General features: G+C 44.4%; 1 protein-coding gene across 1 annotated transcript in view; it reads left to right on the top strand.

The window, feature by feature from the left end:
* The first annotated feature begins 2,378 nt into the window (after positions 1-2,378).
* LOC120927352 (peptide methionine sulfoxide reductase MsrA-like) overlaps positions 2,379-22,673 on the top strand; it is a 23,544-nt gene continuing 3,249 nt past the window's right edge. The window contains exons 1-5 of the mRNA XM_040337953.1: positions 2,379-2,489; positions 2,707-2,775; positions 2,862-2,981; positions 14,017-14,121; positions 19,439-19,545. Coding sequence (XP_040193887.1) covers positions 2,417-2,489; positions 2,707-2,775; positions 2,862-2,981; positions 14,017-14,121; positions 19,439-19,545 — 474 coding nt within the window. The 5' untranslated portion in view covers positions 2,379-2,416. The remainder of the gene's footprint in view (positions 2,490-2,706; positions 2,776-2,861; positions 2,982-14,016; positions 14,122-19,438; positions 19,546-22,673) is intronic.

Below are 22,673 nucleotides of genomic sequence, written 5' to 3'. Positions count from 1 at the left end.
CACCTGACCAACTGTATAATCTACTAGAAGTTAAATGTCAGCTGACAGGTAAGTGACCAATAATAACTGTACTTTAATGTTTACATTTACAGTGCAGTACCCTATTGATTTGTCCCTATTCACATAGGTAGGGGGCGCTATTGCATTCCAGGAAACAGGAAGTCAGAGAACTTTGAAATTCAGCCAGGAGAAGTCACATCACAGACACAGAAACCACAGCTAAAAGAGGTAACAGATAATCTGACACTGGGGTTGTGATTCATTTACATGCACAACGTCTGTTTTGGGGAGGAAAAGCTGGAGTTCTTCTTTAACCATTTAAGACCCGGACCATTATGCAGGTAAAGGACCTGGCCAGTTTTTGCGATTCGGCACCGACAATTGCGCGGTCGTGCGACGTGGCTTCCAAACAAAATTGGCGTCCTTTTTTTCCCACAAATAGAGCTTTCTTTTTGTGGTAATTGATCACCTCTGCATTTTTTATTTTTTGCGCTATAAACAAAAATAGAGCGACAATTTTGAAAAAAAATGCAATATTTTTTACTTTTTGCTATAATAAATATCCACAAAAAAGATATAAAAAAACATAATTTTTTCTCAATTTAGGCCGATACGTATTCTTCTACCTATTTTTGGTAAAAAAAAAAATAATCGCAATAAGCGTTTATCGATTGTGTTTTTTTTGCACAAAATTGATAGCGTTTACAAAAGAGGGGATAGTTTTATGGCATTTTTATTAATAATTTTTTTTTTACTACTAATGGCGGCGATCAGATTTTTTTTCCGTAACTGCAACATTATGGCGGACAAATCGGACAATTTTGACACATTTTTGGGGCCATTGTCATTTTCACAGCGAAAAGTGCTATAAAAATGCACTGATTACTGTAAAAATGACAATTGCAGTTTAGGAGTTAACCACAAGGGGGCACTGTAGGGGTTAAGTGTGACCTCATGTGTGTTTCTAACTGTAGGGGGGCGGGGCTGGACGTGTGACGTCAGTGATCTTCGTTCCCTATATCAGGGAACCTACGATCACTGACATTGCCACAGTGAAGAACAGGAAAGGTGTGTTTACACCTCTCCCCGTTCTTCAGCTCCTGTGACCGATCGCGGGACACCGGCGGCGATCGGGTCCGGCAGGTCCCGCGGGCGCGGTCACGGAGCTTCGGGGCGGCGCGCGCGTGCGACCCACGGCTGGGCTCTTAAAGGTGACGTACATGTACGTGCCTGTGCCCAGCCGTGACATTCTGCCTACGTATATCGGCGTTAGGCGGTCCTTAAGTGGTTAAAATACTCCGATGATAAAAAATGATAGACCCTTCATTTCTTTGTAAGTGGGCAACCTTACAAAATCTGCAGGGGATCAAATAATTATTTTTCCCACTGTATATACTGACACAGTGGCCCGGATTCAAGAAGCAATTGCGCCTGTGTAATTATGAGTTGCAATTGCTTACTTGCCCCGGCGTTACAAATGCTCCTGATTCAGGAACATCGTAACGCCGACTGCAGCCTAAAATCTGGGTGGCATAAGGCTCTTATGCCACGCATATCTTAGGCTGCATTCTTGCGATGGCCGCTAGGGGGCGCTCCCATTGTGCTCAGGGTATAGTATGCAAATTGCATACTAACACCAATTCACAATGTTGCGCGAGCCCTGCGTACGAAATTTACTTTGTTTCCGTACGGCGTGTTTAGCATAAGGCTGCCCCTTCTTATAGCAGGGGCAGCCAATGCTAAAGTATACCCGTCGTTCCCGCGTCGCGACGTTCGAATTTTACGTAATTTGCGTAAGTGATTCGTGAATGGCGCTGGACGCCATTCACGTTCACTTTGAAGCAAATGACGTCCTTGCGACGTCATTTGCCGCAATGCACGTCAGGAAAGTTTCCCGACGGAGCATGCGCTCTACGCTCGGCGCGGGAACGCGCCTAATTTAAATGATTCCCGCCCCCTACGGGATCATTTACATTAGGCGCCCTTGCGCAGGGCAAGTTTACACAGCGCACACGCAATTTACGGAGCTACTGCTCCGTGAATCGTGGGTAGCGCAGGAAATTTGCGGGGGCGCAGGGCAAAAACGCTGCCCTGCGCCTCCGTAACTAAGGGGCAAATCTACCTGAATCTGGGCCAGTGGAGGAAAGCAAACATGCAGGTGTTGCCCATAGCATCTACCTGTCTTTTGTAGATTTAATAACCGAAGGAAGAAGCAGACTGGCTGTCACAAGAACCTTTATACAAAGATCCTGTAAGAAAACCAATATCCCATCATTTAGATGCTCGTGTCTCTTTAACAAGCAGGGCTTACTAGTTACCTATTAGAAATTTGTCAGTAACCTCTGCCCTATCAAGGTAATGATACCCTATAAATACACGGCACTTTTCAGTTTTTCACAGTCTGCATAACACAGCAATGCCTAGTAAAACCATTCTCCCCACAGCCCAAGAGGCTCTACCAGGGCGGGCTGAAGCCCTTCAAGTGTCAGGTAAGTGCAGGGTAATAGAGTTCATAAACATGAACATTGTTCTCATCAGATATTTCCTGGAAAACGCACATCCTTACAGCTTGAAGTTCACCCTTATCATTCAGTAACCAATCATTTACTTAATGATCTTGTTAGATCACTGCTGTACTACCTGTTTCTGAAATTTTACATTTTTGATTTAATCACTGGTGTCTTTTTCTTTTCTTTTTTTTCACAGCCAAACATGCTATCAATGGAAACTCAACAATGGAGCCATTCCCAATTGGTCATGAGCTGGCCATGTTTGGTAAGTTCGTAAAGACAAATTTTATAGAGCAGAGGAATGGATCTGTGTTTCTCCATCGACTGATTGTAGTTCCTGGTGCTTTTTAGGTATGGGTTGCTTCTGGGGAGTAGAGCGGCTGTTCTGGAGACAGAAGGGTGTCTTCTCCACTCAGGTAGGATATGCAGGAGGGTACACTCAACATCCCACATATAAGGAAGTGTGTACAGGTAATTTTTTATTTTTTTTTAATACTTTTATGTCTAATACTGTATGTCTATTTTCCACTTTGTCCTGTATCAAATTTTAATAGAAAAGCACCCTTCATACAAATTTTGGCCAAAATGATTGATTTCTTTGGAGGGAAAAAGACTTCCCCCCAAGACATTGAGAGCCGGTTCACACTGGGGCGGCACGACTTCGGGGGCGACACGGGAAGGCGTCCTGAAGACGACTTCAGAGGCGACTTGCAAAATGACTTCTGTATAGAAGTCAAAATTACCCCTAGGGGCTTTGTGCTGCAGCAAAAAATGAAAATGTACCAATTGATAGAAAAGTATAAATTTATTTAATATAATGTTCAAAAAGAGCCCCAAATCAGGGACTCAGGATATGAGCTTGACATAAAAACATATATCAATACAGAACAAGTAAGATCACACAAATAATAATAAATACAGACATAAGAGTACTGTGAGTATGCAGGTGCTATGGGCGAAAATAACCCCTACGCGTTTCGACCTTTAAAAGTAGCGGTCTTCTTCAGGGAGTAATTTATTAAGCGCGACCACTATGGTTATTTTCGCCCATAGCACCTGCATACTCACAGTACTGTTATGTCTGCATTTATTATCATTTGTGTGATCTTACTTGTTCTGTATTGATATATGTTTTTATGTCAAGCTCATATCCTGAGTCCCTGATTTGGGGCTCTTTTTGAACATTATATTAAATAAATTTATGCTTTTCTATCAATTGGTACATTTTCATTTTTTGCTGCAGCACCAAGCCCCTAGGGGTAATTTTCTCTTTCTTCAAGACTTATCAGGGGTGTGCAGCACTCTTCATCCATGGGTTGTAATACCTTTTTTTTCGCTGTATAGAAGTCAATGCAAGTCACCCCGAGTCGCCCCCAAAGTCGTACAAGAATCTTTTTCTAAGTCGGAGCGACTTGCGTCGCTCCTATTAGAACGGTTCTATTGAATAGAATGGGACGCGACTTATCAGGCGGCTGGGTCGCCTGACACGTCGCCCCAGTGTGAACCGGCTCTTACAGTACATATGGCAAGGATTTCTGTAAACAATACTGTGGATCATTGTCTGCCTCTGTTGTATAGACATTCAAATTGTTCTTATTATACAGGATTTATATAGCTTTACAATATACAGGGACACTGTACAGTTAAGCCCCGTACACACGATTGGAATTTCCGATGGAAAAAGTCCGACAGACTTTTTCCATCGGAAATTCCGACCGTGTGTATGCCCCATCTGACTTTTTTCCGAAGAATTCCATCGGAATTTAGATAGAGAACATGTTCTCTTTTACTCCGATGGAATTCCTTCGGAATTCTGATGTGAGTTTGGCCGGGCAAAAGCCAGATCGTGTGTATGGGGCATTATGGTACAATTTATTAGACAAGGGTTCGGAGGGCAAAATGGAGCATCTCAGGCACTTCCTCAGAACTTTCCATATGAGTATTAAATAGGAGGACTTGCTTTTACTGTAAGTATGTGATCAGTCTCCATTTTGTAATTAGGAACATAACGGCACACCCAACTTCTTGCTTTTTAAGGCAGACAACAATATTATGTGCTGAGAATCATACCTGAAAACATGATCTTCTACTCCTCATGGGCTGGCTTCTTGAGCATAAAGAAAGAAAAGTTGCACTTCTTTCAGGTATTTTTCAGGTGACAAGTAGAAGGGAATGACCACAATCACAGGATCACCTAATACAGTCAAGCCCTGTACACACGCTCGGTTTTCCTCGGCAGTAAAAAGTCTGGCGAGAAAACCGAGGGGAAAGCCGAGAACCCAGCAGGAAAACTGCCATGGAGCTTTGGCCGGGAATCCCGGCCGTGTGCATGCTCCATCGGCACTGACTCGCCGTGTTTCCCATAGGTAAGTAGTAGATCTGGCGGGAAAAAAAAAACGCTGGGAATCTCGACCTGAAAATAGAGAGCAGGTTCTCTATTTTCGCGCCGGGATTTCCAGCTGTTTTCCTGACGGAAAACTGTGAGGAAGCATACACACGTCCGGTTTTCCCGGCCAAAAGCTCTCCTGGAAGTTTTCCTGCCGGGAAAACCAGTCGTGTGTATGAGGCTTTAGGCTATGCGGAAAGAGGTGAACAGAAGAGACAGTTGGATGTTGCCATGAGAATAAGGGTCAAGCTGGCAAAATATAAAAAAAAAAAAAAAGATAAAACATATTGATTATATTGATGGATCTAATTAAATATACAGTACTGTATATGTTCTTAGAAAAAAATAACTTTTTTAGTATTTGCCCCTTACGAACTTTGCAAAGGGTGCTTAAACTCCATGGAAAAAGGCACTGAGCCCGTTATGGAAGTATAGTATGAACGTTAAAAAAATCGAGGGTTCTGTACCACGGATTTAAAAATATCTCGTAAAAGCTGAAGATTACATTTGAATTTGTTTAAAGAGAAATTCTTGGTCTGGTGAATAACTAACTTACCTGATCAGGTTGGCTTGCTGAAATAAGTTCCTTAGAAATGCATTTTGATAATGTATGTACATCTTAATTTAGGCAAAGAACAGTCATTTTTATTAATATGTGTTATTTATAAATTTTGGAATAGTTTAAACATTTCCACACAGTTAAATATAATTTCCTGGCTTCAATGCTGCTGTCAATCTAAATATTGGTTCCAGTTTTACATCAGTCTTTTTAAATTGAACTCAGGAACATTCAGGCTTTGAGAGATGTTGGCTGAGAGGCTGAAGGCGTTGTCCGGCTGCCATGGGAGAGACCTGTCAAAGTGGGCCAGTCTGGATGAAGTCCAGGGCCACATTTTTGTCCCAGTCCAGCCCTGGGGGGACCCCATGCCAATTGGCATGGGATTCCTGTTAAAATCCATATCAGACCCAAATGGCCTGGTATGGATAGGGAGGGTGTCCCCACACTGATTATTTTTGTATTGCTGGCAATGGAATTGTATTGCCAGCAATTTGAATGTCATTTTTTTTCTTTATAAATGTCAGTTTTGCTGCAGCAGGTTCTATACACAGTACAGATGCGCCACTTTACAGGTAGACTAAGGAGACCCCCCAGGCACTACATTTAAAGGAATTTTTCATTTTTATTGTTTCACTTTAATCATCGTTAAAATCACTGGTCCTGTAAAAAGGATCTTTAAAAAATAAAAAATAAATTTGCAGTGATACATGTCCCCCAGGGCATGTCCCCCATACCCTTTTTATGGACAATAATTTGCATATAAGCCTTCAAAATGGGCACTTTTGCTTTATCAAGTTCAGTTCCCATAGACTTTAATATCTAACCTCCCCCATAAAATCCCACCACCCCCCATATAAAGTGTGGCACCCCTCCCTCCTAGAATAGCAGGGTCTCTCTGCAGATGCCTAACACACCCCCTGCCGAGTTGGAGCTCCAATCAGCATGGAGCATGAGTTTTACTGATTGTAGACTATGGACTGATTCATAAGGGGTATACCAGACCTCTCCGATGATCATGGGTGCAATCTAGTGGCCAAAATGTGGTATATTTTCTCACTGAGATATTTCAGAAAACTATACTGCATATTGGCCACTAGTTGGAGCTGACAATCCTAGGAATTAATCTATTACAGAAATGACAGCCATAACTCATACAGCCTGCACAAAGGTGTGTGACATTCATCCAACAAATGTTTTATATATATATATATATATAAAAAACGAAAACTAAGACTTTTAACAACTTTTGTTTTGAATCTACCTGAAATGCATTTGGTTAATTTAAACTAAAAGTTAAAGGAGTTGTAAAGGAATTTTTTTTTTTTTTTGCTGAAATGACTGTTTACAGGGTATAGAGACATAATAGTTAACTGATTCCTTTTAAAAATCAATCATATAATGTACCTGTAGTTTCAGTTTCCTTTTTGCATATTTCCTGCTTCTCTGCTGCACAGAGCCAATACAGGGCAGTGATGGTTTGGAAAACGAAACTGATTGGTGTTGAGGGGTTTTAGACGCACAGTAATCACACCTCCTTGATTAGTGACCACAGAGAGAAAGCTCCCATGACTTTTTTCATCAGGAAACAGACAACCAGGAAGTGTTCAGAACAGAGAAGGATTAGAGCAAAAACGAACAATGAGGACATAAAACCAGGACTGCAGTAAGGTAAAAGAAGCTATTTAGCTAAAAAAAAAAAATTCCTTTAGTGACCCTTTAAAGTCTAAGTTTAGTTTAAAAATAAAAATGCCAGCAGTCCTAAATCTGCCCAAAATCACCCTCCCTCACCCCCAAATGCACACACACACACCTGCAGCAGAAAACATAAAGCTTTTGGTGCTGCTGGGATTATGCCACTTGACTTGTCACAGGCACTTGTTAGGAGTGACGACTTTGCCCTGCCCTTTTCCGCCCCCCTCCTCAATTCATAGAAGCCGCACTATAGCTTCCATCGATGAAAAGCTCTCTATGAATGGATTACCTTTCATTCCTCTGCTGTCATATACTGATAGAATGTTTTTCATTGCTGGAAGATATAGTAGATTCTATGAATGGATAAAGAGGATAGAATGGGTTGGGCATAGTCTGCACTCTTTGATGAATGCCTATGACAGATCCAGTGGCTGTATTAACTCCTTCACTACTGGAAGATTACTGCTGTGGGGGGGATGGGGCAGAGGATGAAAGATTTCAACTAGAACATCTGCCACCCGCACAAGGAAAACTTCTATTTAAATGTAAGTACTTCCCTTCTGCTGAAAAAAAAAACAACAATAAATGGCTGTGCTGAAGGGGCGTGTCAGGACAAAGTCTGTTTATTAGAGGAGAGCACACTGAGTTCCCAGCATAGTTAGAGAACTGATCACAGTGTGCTCCCCTGCTTAGTGTGGTCAGTTTTTAATAGGAAAGCAGAGAGGCTGGCAGGAACACCAGGGATTTCACATAAAGGAAGCAATAGAAAGAGAACAGAAGACTTTTTCATACAAGTAGATGGTACAGCCAGGGGCAGACTGACCATACGGGCACTTGGGCACTGCCTGAGGGCCCCATGCCACTAGGGGGCCCCCATCAGGGTTGCCAGCCTCAGTAAAACCAGGGACAGTATGTACAAATCTGTGTTTTAAAAAAAATCCCAAGATTATAGCCGCCCCACCTCTCCAGTACCTTTTCAGTGTGTGTGTATGTATACTGTGTGGCCCCATAATCTATTGCCTGGGGGGCCCCATAATCTTCTATTACCCGGGGGCCCCATAATCTCCTATTATTATTATTATACAGGATTTATATAGCGCCAACAGTTTGCACAGCGCTTTACATCAGGGAAGACAGTACAGTCACAATACAGATCAATACAGGAGGGATCAGAGGGCCCTGCTCGTTAGAGCTTACAATAATCTCCTATTGCCCATGAGTTGTCAGTCTACCCCTGGGTACAGCAGACACATATCAGGAATATGAAGTGTAGGATGTAACAAACACTTTAAACTTTAAACTGAGCTTAAAAAAATACCTGTTCATTTATCAATTCGATCCATCCATCATGATAATCAGAGAATGCAGCCAATGGGTGCTGCAGCGCTGATCAATGTATTCTGAATGTTGGGGAGTCCTGCTGTGAGAATACAATGAGACAGCAGGGGGGGGTTGACTGAATAAAAAAAAAAACTGAGTCATGTATGGCCAGCTTAAAGACTAAGGCCCGGATTCACAAAGCACTTACGCCGATGTATCTCGAGATACGCCGTGTAAGTGTAAATATGCGCCGTCGTATCTGTGCGCCTTGCCCACAAAACTAGATACGCCTGAAAATAGGCTTCCTACGACCAACGTAACTTGCCTACGCCGTCGTATCGTGTGCGCATATTTACGCTGGGCGCATTTGCCGCTCTTATTGATTTTCTATGCACATATGCAAATGAGGGAGATACGCCGATTCACGAACGTACTTGCGCCCGGCGCATAATATACGCGGTTTGCGTAAGTCGTACGTCCAGCGTAAAGTTATTCCCCATATAGGAGGCGCAACCCATGCAAAGGTATGGACCAGGGAACACAAGCCGTTGTATCTTTTGTCGTTTACGCTGTACGTGAATATGACTAGGCGTAGGTTACGTTCACGTCGTAGACAGTGATTCGACATATCTTAGGCTGTTGTTTTGACATGATTCTGAGCATGCGCACTGGGATGCGGCCACGGGACGGCGCATGCGCCGTACATTATTCGTAACTTTATGACGCTCAGTCCTTCATTTACATGGGGTCACGCCTCGTTAGCATGGCTCACGCCCACTTCCACCTACGCTGGCTTACGCTGAGGAAACCCAGCGTAGATTTGAGAGCGACTGGGGGCGAGTGCTTTGTGAATACGGGCCCAGATTCCGGTAGCAATTGCGTCTGCGTAACCATAGTTACGCAGCGCAATTGCTTACTTGCGCCGGCGTTTTGAATGCTCCTGATTCAGGAACCTCGATACGCCGACTGCAGCCTAAGATATGACTGGCATAAGGCTCTTACGCCAGTCATATCGTAGGCTGCATTCTTACGATGGCAGCTAGGGGGCGTTCCCGTAGTGGTCAGCGTATAGTATGCAAATTGCATACTAACGCCGATTCACTACCCTACGCGAGCCCTGCGTACGCAGTTTACGTCGTTCGTCGGGTTTCGCGTAAGGCTGCTCCTGCTATTAGCAGGGGCAGCCAATGCTACGTATACCCGTCGTTCCCGCGTCGCAAAGTTGAAATTTTACGCTGTTTGCGTAAGTGAATCGTGAATGGCGCTGGACGGCATTTACGTTCACTTTGAAGCAAATGACGTCCTTGCGACGTCATTTGCCGCAATGCACGTCGGGAAAATTTCCCGACGGACCATGCGCACTACGTTCGGCGCGGGAACGCGCCTAATTTAAGTGATCCGCGCCCCCTACGGGATCATTTCAATTACGCGCCCTTACGCCGGGCATTTTTGAGGAGCGCCCACGCAAATTACGTGGCTACTGCTTCGTGAATGAAGCGTAGCGCAGATAATTTGCGGGGGCGCAGGGCAAAAACGGTACGCTGCGCCTCCGTAAGAAGTGCGCAGCGGTACCTGAATCTAGCCCACTGTGCTTGCCTCTGTGCGCTGCGTTGGCGTAGCGCATATTCGATATGCTACGCCGGCATAAATATGCGCCAATGTATGTGAATCCGGGCCTAAATCTTGGCTGGGAAATCAATAGCAATTCAAATGGTTACCAGTTGTACGCCACATTATGTCAGCAGGGGGCAGTCTAGGACTTGCATCTGCTATGACTTCAACTGATATCTATAAGAGAGAGGAAGAACTAGACTCTTTACTTTGGATGCAAAAAACAATTATGAAGTCAGATGAGTAAGTAATGTGTTTACCCACCTAGTGTTTCATATGATAAAGTGTATCTATCCATTCGTAGTTGTGTGGCTGCATTATTGTGTTTTTTCTTTTTTTTTTTCTTCTTTTTTTTTTCACTACAGGTTCTTTATATCACTGATACATTTCAAATATTTAACAGACCAAATTGGAGCAAATAAACAGAAGTTCACACTTACTTTAGAAGTCCATTACACCCATGATTGATAATTGGCTTATTTATACAAGTTTATGACCAGGCCATTTTTTGCAACGCAGCACTTTAACTTTAACTGACAATTGCGCGGTTGTCCCCCCCAAAAATAGAGATTTATTTTGGTGGTATTTGATTACCTCTGTGATACAATTTTTTTTGCGATATAAACAGAATAAGAGCCACAATTATATATATATATATATATATATATATATATATATATATATATATATATATATATATATATATATATATATTTAACTTTCTGCTCTTAAACACATCCAATGAATAAATAAAAAAAATCGAATTTCTTCATCAATTTATGCCAATGTGTATTCTGCTACATATTTTTGGTAAAGAAATCCCAATAAACGTATATTGATTGGTTTGCGCAAAAGTTATTGCGTCTACAAACTATGGGATATTCTTATGGCATTTTTATGTATATTTATTTTTTACTAGTAATGTCGGTGATCAGCAATTTTTTAGCGGGACAGCGACATTGTGGCGGACAAATCAGACACCTATCTGACACTTTTTTGGGGAGCGGTGACATTATTACAGTGATCGGTGCTAAAAATATGCACTGTTATGCCTCGTACACATGGTCGGACTTTCCGAGAAAAAAGTCAGATGGGGTTTTTTTCTCGGAAAGTCCGACCACGTGTAGCATCAATCGGACTTTTTTTGTTGGAAGTCCGACGGACCTAAGATAGAGAACCTGTTCTCTTTCTTTTCTTTGGACTTCCAACGGACTCACGGCAGACTTTTGCATGGTCAAAAGTCCGACTGTGTGTACGAGGCATTACTGTGCTAATGACACTGGCAGGGAAGGGGTTAACATCAGGGACGATCAAAAGGGTATATGTGTGCCTAGCTGGTGCTTGCTAACTACGTCTTATGCCGGGTACAGACGAGAGGATTGATCCGCGGATACGGTCCGCCGGACCGTATCCGCGGATAAATCCTCTCGATGATTTCCGCGGATTTGGATCCGATGGAGTGTACTCACCATCGGATCGAAATCCGCGCCGAAATCCCATCGCGATGACGTGTCGCGCCGTCGCCGCGATGATGACGTGCGCGACGCTGTCATATAAGGATACCAACGCATGCGTCGAATCATTACGACGCATGCGAGGGAGGGAATCGGACGGATCGATCCGGTGAGTCTGTACAGACCACCGGATTGATCCGCTGAAGCCGATTCCAGCGGATAGATTTCTTAGCATGCTAAGAAATTTTTATCTGCTGGAAATCGGTCGGGCCGAAAAAAATCAGTGGAAAAAGATCCGCTGGGATGTACACATCAGCGGATCTATCCGCTGGAACTGATCCGCAGATCAATTCCAGCGGATAGATCCTCTCGTGTGTACGGGGCCTTAGTCGATTTCCACGTTGAGTATGCAAATTAGCTAGATACGGCGATCCACGAACATACGTCCGGCGCATTTTTTTACGTAGTTTCCGTAAGGCTTTTTACGGCGTATAGTTACCCCTGCTATATGAGGCGTATGCTATGTTAAGTATGGACGTCGTTCCCGCGTCGAATTTTGAAAATTGTACGTTGTTTGCGTAAATCGTTTTGCGAATAGGGCTTTGCGTAGAATGACGTTCACATCGTAAGCATTGGCTTGTTGCGGGTTAATTTCGAGAATGCGCACTGGGATACCCCCATGGACGGCGCATGCGCCGTTCAGAAAAAACGTCATTTACGTCGGGTCAAGTAAAATTAACATAAAACACGCCCACATCTTTAACATTTAAATTCCGCGCCCTTACGCCGGCAGATTTACGATACGCCGCCGTAACTTTAGAGGCAAGTGCTTTGTGAATACAACACTTGCCTCTCAAAGTTGCGGCGGCGTAGCGTTATTACGATACGCTACGCCTGACTAAAATTACGATCCGCTACGTGGATCTGGCCCATGGTGTATATATCTGTGAATAATATTCAATAAGACTTAGGCAAGCCATACATGATTCTTTTTTGGTTGAACAAAAAAAAGAACCGATTCTCCCATCCACACATTTGATAGCTATTGTATTCTGCCAGCAGGGATCCTTCCCCACTGTCAGAATACAATGAACAGTATAGCCACCGGCACTGATAACTTTGGAAAAACCCAACAGGCTGGATGTACAGATATCGCTTAATAGATCAAGTTGTGTACAACCAGCTAGCCCATACATTGTTCGAAATTCGGCCAAATTACCTCCCACTGATATCAATGAAGGGGGAACTTTTCCTCCCACTGATGCCAACAATGGAGCACAATTCCTCCCACTTACACCATTGATGGGGCACTGTTCCTCCCACTGATGCCAACAATGGGGCACAATTCCTCCCACTGACACCAACGATGGGGCATTATTCCTCCCACTGACACCAACGATGGGGCACTTTTCCTCCCACTGATACCAATGATGGGGCACTATTCCTCCCACTGATGCCAACAATGGAGCACAATTCCTCCCACTGACACAATGGGGCATTACTGATATTTTATTGAAAATAATCAAGCAACCAATTTTATACAAAAGTAAAAAACAAAACCATAGTACAAAACATCAACAGAAATCAAAGGAATACACATGCATGTTCAGAATATATACATAGCCCACTACCAAAACATTTTTAGAAAACTATTTACATAAAGCAGCAGAGAGGGCCTAAGAGGCACAACCCGTCACCTATGTACGCAGCCATTTATCAAAAATTAATCAAAAATAATTAATAATCTAGGATGATAAAAGACAGACAGTTACACCCGGGAAAGAGACTCCTGGCAGTCAGGGAGGCTTGAAACCCCTCCACGCCTTCAACCAAGCCCCCTGACCCTGCTTGTCTCTCTCAAGCTCCCAAATCTTCCCCACCTCATGCAAAATGTCATACACCACCACCTCAACAGGAAGGATTTTTTGCCGAATGCTGACCTGACACTGTGCATTCCAGGTGAAATAACGGACTACTAGGCTAACTAAAAAAAGTGTATTCAAACAAAAAAACACCGGTATTGAATGCTCCGTACACCCACTCACAATAGGGCATTATTCCTCCCACTGACACCAACAATGGGGCACTATTCCTCCCCCTAATTCCAGATTTGCACTGTTTACTCCCACGGACGCCAGGAAATTTTCTTCTCTCACTGGCCATAATTCGGCCCCCCTAAAGCCTGAAACACATTAAACTGGCCCTTTGTGTTTGGAGACCCCTGATCTAGTGGTTTCAGAAATTAAAGTCAGTGCCTGAAACAAATATGCAGTTTAGAAATTCTGACTTCTCTCCAGTTTTGTAATCTGAATGATTAGTTCAGGTAATTAACATGGAAAGTACTAAAGCCAGAGTCAACCAAGCTAGTAGAGTTAAAAAATGGACATCCCCCTTATTTTTCACAGTATAGGTTTGTTAAAAGACAAAAAATATTACCAAGAACAATTTCAAAAAAGCTTAACATACTTTTGCTTTTCTTCCAAGGTCTCACTGCACATATCGAGGTTGTCCGGATTGTATTTGACCCTAAAGTTATAACTTACGCAGACTTACTGAAGTTGTTCTGGGAGAACCATAACCCAAATGAAGGTACGTTGCTTGTTCGTGTGTATTTAGTGAGAAGGGTGATAACTGATTGATTGCATTTCATCAAAAAAATGTGCACCTGGGAGTGGGAGGGTGGATGATGCAGTGTGTGTGCTAATGAGGTCAGCTGGTCAACTCCTTCCTGTGTCATGTCCTAAAGTCTGTAAGGAAGTAAGACAGAAGCCATAGATACGTTTGGAATCATGGATGTAGGACAGTAAGGTATGTGTCTGAGGATTTTATGGACAGCTTTGATATATTTGCAAAAAAAGAACATGAATGCTATACAGTGGAACCTCGGTTTAAGAGTAACTTGGTTTGAGAGCGTTTTGATTTGCGAGCAACTTTTTTTTTTTAATTCTGACTTGGTTTGCGAGTGTTGACTCGCAAGACGAGTACAATTTAAGCTAAATAGGCCTGCAGTACCTCATTTGGCCTGAGGAACGAGACGCAGAAGCCGAGCAGAGCCGAAAATAGGCCTGCAGTACCTAATTTGGCCTGCGGTACAGGGGCGCAGGAGCCGAGAAAAGTCGAACATTGGCCTGCAGTACCTCATTTGGCCTGGGGTACGGAGTCGCAGGAAACAAGCCTAAGTGTCCTCAGGCATTTTCGGCCCCACCTCTGGCCGCATTCGGTATTGCATCCCATTGAAGTCAATGCGGAACAAATTATTTTAGTTTCCATTGACTTCAATGGGAAAACTCGCTTTGGTATGCGAGTACTTTGGATTACGGGCATACTCCTGGAACGGACTATGCTCGTAATTAGAGGTTCAACTGTATTGGTGCATAGGGTAGCTGGAATTAATAAAAAAATAAAGTGTGAACTTAGCCTTTAATTTTTTATTAGATCTAAGGCAGTAAAATTGAAAACATATTACACCCTCACCTTTTTTTTAATCATAGTTTTATTACTCTTTATTACTTTATCACTATTAAAGCGGTCCTCCACCCTAAAGTGGAGTCCCGCTGATCGGAACCCTCCCCCCCTCCGGTGTCACATTTGACACCTTTCAGGGGGGAGGGGGGTGCAGACACCTGTCTAAAGACAGGTATTTGCACCCACTTCCGGCCACACGCTACGGGCGAAAGACGGGCATTCCGTCACATCCCGTCTGTCGCCCGTTGTGTGCTGGGAACACTCGGCTCCCAGCACACAGCGTGTGAGCCAATCGGCGGGCGCAGCGCGACTCGCGCATGCGCCGTAGGGAACCGGGCAGTGAAGCCGCAGCGCTTCACTTCCTGGTTCCCTCACCGTGGATGGAGGGGGGAGCAGCAGGGTGACGAGCGATCGGCTCATCCTCTGCTGCGATCACCGCTGGACTCCAGGACAGGTAAGTGTCCTTATATTAAAAGTCAGCAGCTGCAGTATTTGTAGCTGCTAGCTTTTAATATATTGTTTTAGTGGCACATCCGCTTTAAGTTTATTACTCATAAAATCTTTTGAAAGTAAACACAACTGAACTTGCTGATTGTTCATAAAAGCGTTTCATCCACAGCAAAGTGGCTTTCTCCGTTTTGATTAATAATTATTAAGCCCTGGTTCACCCCAGTGAGATTTGTCAAGTTGCATTGCCGGCAATGGAACCCTTTAAATAGTTGCGACTCAAGTTGTAGCGACTTTGAAGAAGGTTCCTGCACTACTTTTTTGCGATTTCATTGTGACTTGCATTGACGTCTGTTAAATGGAGTCACAAGTCGCAATGAAATGGCGCATCAAAATCGCACTGATTGGCAGCTTTGACATCGCTCCGAAGTAGCACGATTTCAAAGCCGCACTGATGTGAACCAGGGCTAAAGTGTATCTAAACTCCAGAACAAAAATGGATTATATTGCAACTTACCACTCCATAGAAACGGTGGCTGCGTCCATTTTCTTTTTTTTTAGGCTTTTTATTTATTTAGTTTCATCTGGTGATCCTGTGAATAGCGCACTTAGGGGGTTTATTTACTAAAGGCAAGTAGACTGTGCACTTTGCAAGTGCAGCTGCTCCAGGGCTTAGTAAATCAGGTAAAGCTACACTTTGAAAAAATACTTAATCACATGCAAGGAAAATTAAAAAAACAGCATTTTGCTTGCATGTGGTTGGATGATGGAAGTCAGCAGAGCTTCTCCTCCTTTACAATGCTCTGGAGCGACTGTCGTTCCAAAGTGCACAGTCTATTTTGCCTTTAGAAAATCAACCCCTTCCTGTCTTATGGGTGACAATGCTGACTCAATGTACTGTATCTGTGGATCTGTGTTCTCAACCTAGGGCAGAACTGTGTTAGGAAAACCGACATATACAGTATCTCACAAAAGTGAGTACACCCTTCACATTTTTATAAATATTATATTCTATCTTTTCATGTGACAACACTGAAGAAATTACACTTTGCTACAAGTAGTGAGTGTACAGCTTGTATAACAGTGTAAATGTGCTGTCCTCTCAAAATAACACAACACACAGACATTAATGTCTAAACCACTGGCTACAAAAGTGAGTACACCCCTTAGTGAAAATGTCCAAATTGGGCCCAATTAGCCATGTTTCCTTCCCGGTGTCATGTGACTCAAAAGTGTTACAAGGTCTCAGGTGTGAATGGGGAGCAGGTGTGTTAAATTTGGTGTTATCGCTCTCACTCTCTCATACTGGTCACTGAAAGTTCAACATGGCACCTCATGGCAAAGAACTGTCTGAGGATCTGAAAAAAAGAATTGTTGCTCTACATAAAGATGGCCTAGGCTATAAGAAGATTGCCAAGACCCTGAAACTGAGCTGCAGCATGGTGGCCAAGACCACACAAGCAGTTTAACAGGACAAGCGTGTGTGACAGCAACCAGGTTAGGAGTACAAAGACAAGTGTGCCTACAGTGAAGCATGGTGGTGGGAGTGTCATGGTCTGGGGCTGTATGAGTGCTGTCGGCACTGGGGAGCTACAATATATTGAGGGAACCATGAATGCCAACATGTTCTCTGACATACTGAAGCAGAGCATGATCCCCCCTCCCTTTGAAGACTGGACCGCAGGGCTATATTCCAACATGATAATGACCCCAAACACACCTCCAAGAAGACTACTGCCTTGCCAAAGAAGCTGAGGGTAAAGGTGATGGACTGGCCAAGCATGTCTCCAGACCTAAACCCTATTGAGCATCTGTGGGGCATTTTCAGATGGAAGGAGGAGGAGCGCAAGGTCTCCAACATCCACCAGCTCTGTGATGTCATCATGGAGGAGTGGAAGAGGACTCCAGTGGTAACCTGTAAAGCTCTGGTGAACTCCATGCCTAAGAAGGTTAGGGCAGTGCTGGAAAATAATGGTGTCCACACAAAATATTGACATTTTGGATCCAACTGGTAAATTTTCACTTAGGGGTTATACAAGCTGTACACTCACTACTTTACATTGTAGCAAAGTGTCATTTCTTCAGTGTTGTCGCATGAAAAGATATAATAAAATATTTACAAAAATGTGAGGGGTGTACTCACTTTTATGAGATACTGAACATACAGAAGTGATCTGGAAACAATATTTCTGGCAGGATTAACAGGTATATTTTCATACTTAGTAAAAAAAAAAAAATGAAAACCAATGCAGACATCACATCTAAGGACTGGTAAATTGCAATACAGTATATTATTTAGTTTTTCCACTTTATGTACTTTGGATCCAGTTGTGCTGGATTTACTCCCACTAGACAGCCCAAGATGTGAATGACTGGAAGCCTTCATAGACATTTTTCATGATTCTCTCTCCCCTTACTGGCTTCCACTACCCCACTGTATAAAATGTAAAATACTAACCACAACATACAAGGCCATCCACGGCATCACCCCCAGCCACATCACCAACCTCCTCTGCAGATATCACCCAAATTATTCTTTCCGCTCCTCCCATGACCTTCTTCTCTCTAGTTCCCTTGTTACCTCCTCCCATGCTTGCCTCCAGAACTTCTCCAGAGCCTCTCCCATCCTCAGGAACTCCCTGCCCCAGTATGTCCAGTCAGCCCCTACCCTGTCTGCCTTAAGATGATGCCTTAAATCTCACTTATTAGGCAGCCTATCCCACCTCCAGCTAAGAAATGTACCCAAGCCACCTCCTGCAGCTATTACCTTTTGTACCACCTCCCCCTCCCTTTACATTGTATGCTCATCAAGTAGGGCCCTTCTGTATTGAACTGTATTGTAACTGTACTGTCCCCCCTCTACATTGTAAAGTGCAGCGCAATATAAATCCTGTATAATAACAATAATAACAATAATGATGCTTCATATTTCCATGTTTTTTACCACTTTAACCACTTGAGACCCGCGCTATTGACAAAAGGCGTCAACAGCGCGGCTCTCAGGTGCCAAGTGGACTTCTTTGGATGTCTTTTAAAGTGCATTACCCGCGCGCGCCTCTGGGGGGCGCGCAGCGGGTAAACACTGTCCCGGCGCATCGCTGGGAAGCCGATGCGTGTACCTGGCAGCCGCGACGTCCGCCAGGTACACGCGATCGTCGGTAACACAGCAGGGATGTGGAGCTCTGTGTGTAAACACAGAGCTCCACGTGCTGTCAGGGGAGAGGACACCGATCTGTGTCCCTTGTACATAGGGACACAGCATCAGTCACCTCCCCCAGTCACCCCCCACACAGTTAGAACACACCCAGGATACACATTTAACCCCTTCCTCACCCCCTAGTGTTAACCCCTTCACTGCCAGTCACATTTATACCGTAATTAGTGCATTTTTATAGCACTGATCGCTATATAAATGTGAATGGTCCCAAATTTGTGTCAAAAGTGTCCGATACGTCCGCCGCAATATCGCAGTCCCAATAAAAATCGCAGATCGCCGCCATTACTAGTAAACATTCTGTTCCCCATTTTGTAGGCGCTATAACTTTTGCGCAAACCAGTCGCTTATTGCGTTTTTTTTTTAACAAAAATACGTCGAAAAATACGTATCGGCCTTAACTGAGAAAAAAAATATTTTTTTAAAAAAAAAATTGGGATATTTATTATAGCAACAAGTAAAAAATATATATATATATATTTTTAAAATTGTTGCTCTTTTTTTGTTTATAGCGCAAAAAATAAAAACCGCAGAGGTGATCAAATACCACCAAAATAAAGCTCTATTTGTGGGGAAAAAAGGACGTCAATTTTGTTTGGGAGCCATGTCGTACGACCGCGCAAATTTCGAAGGGGGTTTATGTGCCCAGTAAGCAAGTGGTTAATTAAATGTAGTAGATAATTTATAATGTAGTAGATTATTAAAAAAAAAAAAAAAAATCTTACTTTACCATAAGAGTATCATTGTTTCCCTAACATGACACTCCATCTGTCACTGCAGGAATGAAGCAAGGGCAGGATGTCGGCAGTCAGTACCGCTCAGTGATATTCACCTATGGAGATCAACAGAGAGAAGCAGCTCTTTTATCAAAGGAGACCTTCCAGAAGGTAAACACTCTGCTATCTACATTCATACATTCCATAGAACAAGTTTGGTCTGTTGGTCAGGAACCAAAGTGGGGACTCCCTGAATTTTATTTACATATGTCTAAATCAGTGGTGTCAGACTAGTGACCCAGTGCAGTCTAAAGTCCTTCCCCTGAAGTCTTTGTTCTTTTTTTTTTCTCTCTTTCCTTCTCTGTTTCTACAAAGTTGAAGAAGTAAATGAGGTGTCCAGCAGTTAGGGTGACCACATGTCCCGAATTGCCCAGGACAGTCCCGCATTTTGCAGGTCTGTCCCGGACACATTCATTCCAGGACAATAAAGTGTCCCGGAATGAAACTGACACAGCCACCCCCCGGGCCAATCTGATTCCCCCAAAAAAGGCTGCCACATCACTACTTTACGCACTGACAGTACTTGTCCTCAGGGCAGCCATCACAAATTGGGGGGGCCCCTTACACAGGTTTAGCAGGGCCCCCCAGGAGCAGAGAACCGGGGGGGGGGGGGGGTGCTGACGGAAAAAAAAATCAAGTGTAATTTAGAGGCCCATTACAATAAAAAACGGGAGGAGGGCCAGCCAGTCCTGTAAGAGGCCCCAGGGACCATCCTGCCCCTTACAGGTGTAATGCAAATAAAGAAGAAGAAGAAGAAGGAAGAAGAAGAAGAAGAAGAAGGAAGAAGAAAGAAGAAGGAAGAAGAAGGAAGAAGAAAGAAGAAGGAAGAAGAAGAAGAAGAAGACGAAGAAGAAGAAGGACGAAGAGGGGGGGCCAGCCGGGCCCCTGGGGACCATCGGGCCCCTTACATGTGTAATGCCTGTACCCACCTGATGGCGGCCCTGCTTGTCCTGGTCGGGAAAGCCTGGAGGAGCACAATCCCGCCCCCTGCTTGTGATTGGAGAAATCATAAATCCCGCTTCTTGTGTCCAATCACTGTGCTGTGATTCGTTACAGCACAAGCTGATTTCTGGGAAGGGAAGGTGTCCCTGAATGGTAGTTTGGAAATGTGGTCACCCTACCAGTAGTGGACATCAAAGCTGGTTCCAGCCTTTCACTGGGCAATGCTACCGCTCATAACTTCTTATGGTGATTACAGTGGCACTATTGGCTTGGTACCAAGGCTGGACTCACCATCAGGCTAGGCTCACCCTTCTGCGGATGCAGGACTGAGTGTAGATGGCATGCTTTCCCACATCTGCAGCAATAACACGCTGCTGTTAGAAGAAGCATGGGGGTGCCATTAAGTCACTGCACCATCACACTTTTTTCGCACCTGCCTCTAGCAGGGACCAATGGAATTTTTGATTCCTGGCCGTAGGGCCTGCTGTGGTATTGCACCATGGCACTTTAGCACTTATCCCCTTTCACTCCTGTCTTTTTTATGTGTTTGTCACATTTGTCACTTTTGCATGGTATACTTATTACTGCACGATTAGTAGGGTGTAAGTCCTTGGGCCTGCCCTGAAAGTCTTGGGAGGGGGTGGATATGGCCTTTTAGCTTGGTTCACCGCCTTTCATGGGCTCTCCCTTTGGGGGAGCCCCAGGGGCGTACCTAGAACATTTGGCACCCAGGGCGGATCCAATATCTGCCCCCCCCCCCACGGTAAAATGTAAAAACACCCCACTGTGCCCCCTGCATCCTTCAATATCTCTTTGTCACTACTGTGTGCCCCCTCTCCACAACTGCACCACGGGACCCCTTTACATTTCACAGCACTCTGGACCCCTTTACATTACACTGCACTTCTGGACCCCTTTACATTACACAGCACCCTGCATCTCTGGACCCCTTTACATTACACAGCACCCTGCACACCTTTACATTACACAGCCCCCTGCATCTCTGGACCCCTTACATTACACAGCACCCTGCATCTCTGGACCCCTTTAAATTCACAGCACCCTGCATCTCTGGACCCCTTACATTACACAGCACCCTGCACCTCTGGACCCCTTTACATTACACAGCACCCTGCACACCTTTACATTACACAGCCCCCTGCATCTCTGGACCCCTTACATTACACAGCACCCTGCATCTCTGGACCCCTTTAAATTCACAGCACCCTGCATCTCTGGACCCCTTACATTACACAGCACCCTGCACCTCTGGACCCCTTTACATTACACAGCACCCTGCACCTCTGGATCCCTTTACATTACACAGCACCCTGCATCTCTGGACCCCTTTACATTACACAGCACCTCTGGACCCCTTTACATTACACAGCGCCCTGCACCTCTGGACCCCTTTACATTACACAGCACCCTGCACCTCTGGACCACTTTACATTAAACAGCACCCTGCACCTCTGGACCCCTTACATTACACACCACCCTGCACCTCTGGATCCCTTTAGATTACACAGCATCCTGCATCTCTGGACCCCTTACATTACACAGCACCCTGCACCTCTGGACACCTTTACATTACACAGCACCCTGCACCTCTGGACCCCTTTACATTACACAGCACCCTGCACCTCTGGACCACTTTACATTAAACAGCACCCTGCACCTCTGGACCCCTTACATTACACACCACCCTGCACCTCTGGATCCCTTTAGATTACACAGCATCCTGCATCTCTGGACCCCTTACATTACACAGCATCCTGCATCTCTGGACCCCTTACATTACACAGCACCCTGCACACCTTTACATTACACAGCACCCTGCATCTCTGGACCCCTTACATTACACAGCACCATGCACCCCTGGACCCCTTTACATTACACTGCACTTCTGGACCCCTTTACATTACACAGCACCCTGCATCTCTGGACCCATTTAAATTAAACAGCACCCTGCATCTCTGGACCCCTTACATTACACAGCATCCTGCATCTCTGGACCCCTTACATTACACAGCACCCTACACCTCTGGACCCCTTTACATTACACAGCACCCTGCATCTCTGGACCCCTTTACAATACACAGCACCCTGCATCTCTGGACCCCTTTACAATACACAGCACCCTGCACCTCTGTACCCCTTTATATTACACAGCAGCCTGCATCTCTGGACCCCTTTACATTACACAGCACCCTGCATCTCTGGACCCCTTTAAATTACACAGCACCCTGCATCTCTGGACCCCTTTACATTACACACCACCCTGCACCTCTGGATCC

This window comes from Rana temporaria, chromosome 2, assembly GCF_905171775.1.
Source record: "Rana temporaria chromosome 2, aRanTem1.1, whole genome shotgun sequence".
In the NCBI taxonomy this organism is placed as follows: domain Eukaryota; kingdom Metazoa; phylum Chordata; class Amphibia; order Anura; family Ranidae; genus Rana; species Rana temporaria.
The sequence above is the reverse complement of the archived record's forward strand: the minus strand, read 5'-3'. Positions and strand labels throughout refer to the sequence as shown.